Source organism: Ceratotherium simum, chromosome 34 (genome assembly GCF_057802395.1).
Source record: "Ceratotherium simum simum isolate JZ-2026a chromosome 34, ASM5780239v1, whole genome shotgun sequence".
Taxonomy (NCBI): Eukaryota; Metazoa; Chordata; class Mammalia; order Perissodactyla; family Rhinocerotidae; genus Ceratotherium; species Ceratotherium simum.
In genome coordinates, this window is record NC_141933.1 from 19,287,824 (window position 1) to 19,293,049 (window position 5,226).

Genomic DNA, 5,226 nt, shown 5'->3' on the forward strand with positions numbered 1-5,226 from the left:
AAGCCTGGTGAGTGTGCCCAAGAGCCTGGAAAGGTTGATGCCAGAAAGTTTGGAGAATGAAAGATCGTGTGGAGGAAATAGAGGAGAACAGAGATGCCTAATGTGGGTTTTATCAAATTTTGCTGCTTTGATGTTCAAATTTACCCTTTCCTGTCTTCCTATATAGCTATTCCTTTATCATTAAGACCCTATAAAGTTTGTTAAAAGAAATAATGAAGGAAAATTACTGATTTCTCCCTCAAGAAGGGAATGGGAAGAAAAGTAACTCCCACACAGCCCAGAGCTAACATTTTAGTAGTTTTATGTAAAACTCCTTGTTTCAGTTACTCAAATACTTGTATTTTTTCCTCCTACTCCTGCCCACAACTTGCAAGCCGTCTGCATTTAAAACCTGTATATCAAAATTATAATCATTTTCTAATTAATACGATAAAAGTGAAGATGATTAAGTAGTATTCTAGAGGAGGACAATTCTGAAACTAAGATAGCGGGGCCATCTTTTTCATATGTGAATTCAGCTTTAGAGAATTAGCTGATGAATCACCAATAAAAACAGATGGAATGTCAACTTTCTTTAACACATCAATTGTGCATACTGTTGTTGGGTTCAAATCCTTCCTTTCTTTGTGTCACCTCTCCTGATTATAATGCAATTATTGATCATGAGCAGATAAAACACCGATAGTTAAACTTTTGCTGTTAGTTATCTTTTCAATCTAACAAAGTTAACTAGATGTGTATTATTTTTCAGACAATATACTGGGGTTGGAGATATAAAGATGAGTCATCTTTTTGTGAAACAGAAAATTTAGGCAATATTCTGAAATCTTAAAAAACAACAACCTTTAATGGCTCCAATGTGCTATTTCACATATTTCAACACCTTGGATTGAGTTTGAGATTAATTTACTATTTAAAAATAACAGCAGTTTATTTCACGTGTGATAAAAGTAGATCACTCATTCAGAATAATTAAGATTCCTAGCAAAATTGGATAAAAACCAAAATTAATGTATGAAGACTGTGATAAATAACATATGAATTTTTTGAGTCATAGCACAATCCATTTCGGTAGGAATTTTCTCAGTGCCACCATAACATCTTTGTTTCTCAGACAATATATTATAGGGTTAAACATTGGTGTCACGATGGTATAAAAAAGAGAAAGGAATTTGTCCATTCCTGTTAAATGACTGGACTTCGGTGTCAAATACGTAATGATGCCTGATGCAAAGAATAAAGCCACAACCATGAGATGAGAAGAACAAGTAGAGAAGGCCTTGTCTCGTCCAGTTGCTACTGGCAGCTTCAGAATGGTTGAGATTATTTTCACATAAGATCCAAGTATCAATGTAAGAAGAATAGTGACAACTAGAACAGTAAACACATAAATCAGCATCTTAATCATAAAAGTGTCCCCACAGGCAAGCTTAAGTACTGGAGGTATGTCACAGAAAAAGTGATTCAACTGGTTAGATCCACAGAAGGGTAGAGAGAAGATCTGGTAGGTGAACCCTGTGTGGACTGGAATTCCACTGATCCAACAGCCAGCTGCCAACTGGATACACAGCCTATTGTTCATGATGAGAGGGTAGAGCAACGGGTTGCAAATGGCAACATACCTGTCATAAGCCATTGCAGTCAGAATGAAGCACTCAGTGGCTCCCAAGATGAGAAAGAAATACATTTGAATAGCACAGGCCAGAAAGGAAATATCTCTATTTTGTCTACAAAGATCTATTAATAATCTGGGGATAGTGACTGACACATAACATATTTCCAAAGAAGAAAAGTTCCTAAGGAAAAAATACATGGGGGTCTGCAGGGAAGGATCAACCTGGGTTATTATGATAATGAGGCTATTGCTCATCAGAATAATCATGTAGATGATCAGAAACAGCCCAAAAAGAAATCCCTGGAGGTCAGGAACATCAGAAAAGCCAAGCAGGATGAATCCCACCAATGCAGTGAGGTTCCCCTGTGCAGGATTTTGTCCGGTGGATCCCATCTGTGAACAGAATGATTTCAAGGTTTAGAAGTCACTTCAACCTGTTGAGCCCAGCTGCAAATGAGACATATTAAATAGATGATTTCAAATCCACTGATACAGGACAGATATACAGGTTTTTTTGGTTTGTTTCTTTGTTTTGTATTTTTGGTAATATTGATAACATATTTGGTAATAATTTGGTAATATATTTCAAATCCAATATCACAAAATTCCAGTATGTAAAAACAGAAAGTAATCTTAAACTCTATTCTTCCTGCTCATATTAACAATATGGATAAATGAGCAACACAGCAAAACAGACACCAATAAAATAAGACCAAAATGTGTCAGGTAGCCTAGTCTCAGGGTAAGAACCTCTCTAGGGAAAATGTGACATTCTCTGATGAGAAAGCTTTCTCCTTCCTGATCAATCTGATCTATATTGCTTTTTATTTGTGTTTTTTCTGCCTGGCACCTTGTAATTTACAATCTGTTTTTATGATTCTTTCATATTTAGTTTGATTTTTCCCCTGTGAACTGCATCTCAGGTAACCAAAGGGCAAGGTGCTCGGTAAGACTCTAATGCCAGGCCCAGTCCAGGCCAGCCTCGGCCACCACTGTCTGGGAAAGAGACTTAGACACTGGTCAGAAAGTTAAAGGAATATTACCTTGCCTCCATCATAGAAAAATATTTCATTTAATATATCATACAAATTTGTACTGGAAATAATGCGTCATAACAAGTCACATGTTCACTTGAAGTTTAGAAGGTGAAATAAAGTAAATAAGATTGTGTTCTAATATGTCCTCACCCTGTCTTGGTCCCCAATAATCTTAATTCTGCTTGTATTCCAAATTCTATGCCTTTAGGAGAAGTTAGATAAGTTTAGGGCCTTTAAGGGGTAATTAAACAAGGAAAAGAGAAAATAGAAAGTGCAAGAGAATTTGATCAGAGGGTTCACACACCTCACACCAGACAAAATGTAAAATCTGTGTTATTAATAATATTATTAAATACTAAGTATACATTATAAACATAATATGTATTATATAGTACATATTCTAAATATCTATATCTGAACAACGATCAGATAGCACAGTGCTAAATGCAGTATAGACTTAGCCTAATCAGCTTCTTCAAGAATTAAGCATTTTTATGCCAAAAAAAGTTCAGTCTCTCCTCCACCGGACTGGATCCTAGACAGCACTTTTTGTGATTTCCATCCTGCCTTCACTAATGCTCAACTGTGACATTTTCAGATTGTCACATACTCCAAAATCCACATTGCCATGAGACTTTAAGTTTCTCCTCCATTTCCCAGACTCCAAATTCATCTTTCTTCCTGCAGAATACAACCTCCGTTTTTTTCTTTTAAGACCCCCAGTTCCCCTTCCTTCTCACAAATTCCAAAGGACTAAAACAAGTTAACAATTTCTTTTTGTTTCTCACTTCTCACTAATTATAAACTCCTCCTTTTTTAGTTCAGTGGATCCTCTGTTCTGACTTTAATTTTTCACAGCATGCTCTAAAGATAAATGCTCCATCCTGGCTCATCTCTGCTTATCGCTCAGAAACATCAAGAGGAGGGACAAAGGACCTAGGACGTTTCAGATTCAAATAATATAAGATTCTCTATAAACTGAGACCGAGTGTACTGCCCAAAATCTTCTCCTGTCCTCCCTCTCTTTAATGTCTGGTCTCTTTTTTTTCTCCTCTTTTCACATTTTGCTAGTTATTTCCCCATTTTACACCTTCTCAAAACTTTCTAGATTGCATATCACCTTCTCTACACTTTTTTCTTCAGAAGTTATACCTGATGAAAAAGAACTGAAGCAAAAATAAAATTGAATTTTCAGTGACCCAGATATATTTGATGAATATATCAGGCTGTCATCAATATATATTTTCTAGCATATATTGAAGTTTATTATGAATAAACACTAAGTGTATGCTAAATACAAAGAGAGTTAAATACTAGGGATACTATTGGTAAATATTTATGAGCTCAGTTTCTGTTTTACAGAGTTTATGGACTAGTAGGGAAGTTGGACAGGTAAGTCAGGTGTTACCCTACAACGTGCAGAGTCTGTGTAGAAAGAATTGCAAGGTGTTAAGGGAGCACCAGACAATTTCTTAAAGAAGTGACATCTACTCTGAGACTTTGTCAAATCTTAAGGTATCACAGAATCATTCTATTATTTTTACTTTCAAGAAAAGAGAATAAAACATATTCCAGGAAAAAAATGTTTTCATGTCCTCATTCAGTTTTGTGTTCCAATAGATAGTCCAATGCTTACGTGAGTGAGAGATCTATAAATATATCCAGGTGGGTAATTGCAGGAATGATGTCCCACTAATCTCAACAATTTTGCTCGATTTAACTAGATTTAAGTACTCACTGACCAAAGAACTTGACACTGAGTGGCTTAAAATGGAAATTAGATATATTTGGGTAATATGTCCTTATTTAAATTATCAGAGCTTAATTTTCTTTGTTTGAAAATATGCATGGTAATAATATGTAAGTCAGGGAGTTGTTTTGAGGAGTAAGGAGCATAATCTATGTTAACAGCTTGACTTAAAATAGGTAGTTGAAGTTCTATTAGGCTTTGTTGTTATGATCATTATCATACTCATTGTATTTATCATTGTTATTTTCTCATTATTATTTATCATTTATATCTCTTTTTTTTCTTCTTGAACTTTGCTCATCTTTTATCCTGCACTGGAGTAGTCTTTTCTCCATCTAAGAGAAGAGACAATGTACGGGGTAGTGTTGTGGCAGAAATATTGAGCTAAATATGAGTGCACTATTCTGTGCTGGGTGGATGCAAACCAGCAGCTATATCTAAAGAAAAACCGCTCTAACTTAGTGGGCTTTTATTTTTAGTTCTTTCTCTCGTCTGTGCCAGTCTCCTATGTTTGGAGCACATGAGAGAAGTAGACTTTACTAAAGAAATATAAGCAAAGTTAAATTTAAAAGTCTAAGTCAAATTCTACTTAAGATATGAAAGCATCCTGGAGATAACTTGGATTATTCTCTTTTCTGAACTTGATCTACTCTCTCCAGTAACAATTAGGTCCTTTGGCAGTTCTAACATGAAATTTCAGCTCTTCCTCTTCCATTTTTTCTATTAGCAGGAGCTAGCCTAGCTTTGGAGAGTAGAGATGCCTGATTATTTGAAAGTATTTTGCTATTGTTGATAATTTTTGAAACTTTATTGTGTGCTAACCA

General features: G+C 35.3%; 1 protein-coding gene across 1 annotated transcript; it reads right to left on the reverse strand.

The window, feature by feature from the left end:
• Window positions 1-1,051: 1,051 nt before the first annotated feature.
• LOC101389684 (olfactory receptor 10AG1-like) lies at window positions 1,052-2,008 on the reverse strand. The gene has a single exon (XM_014779776.2). The coding sequence runs from the start codon at window positions 2,006-2,008 to the stop codon at window positions 1,052-1,054; it is 957 nt and encodes a 318-aa protein (XP_014635262.2).
• Between the last annotated feature and the right edge of the window lie 3,218 nt (window positions 2,009-5,226).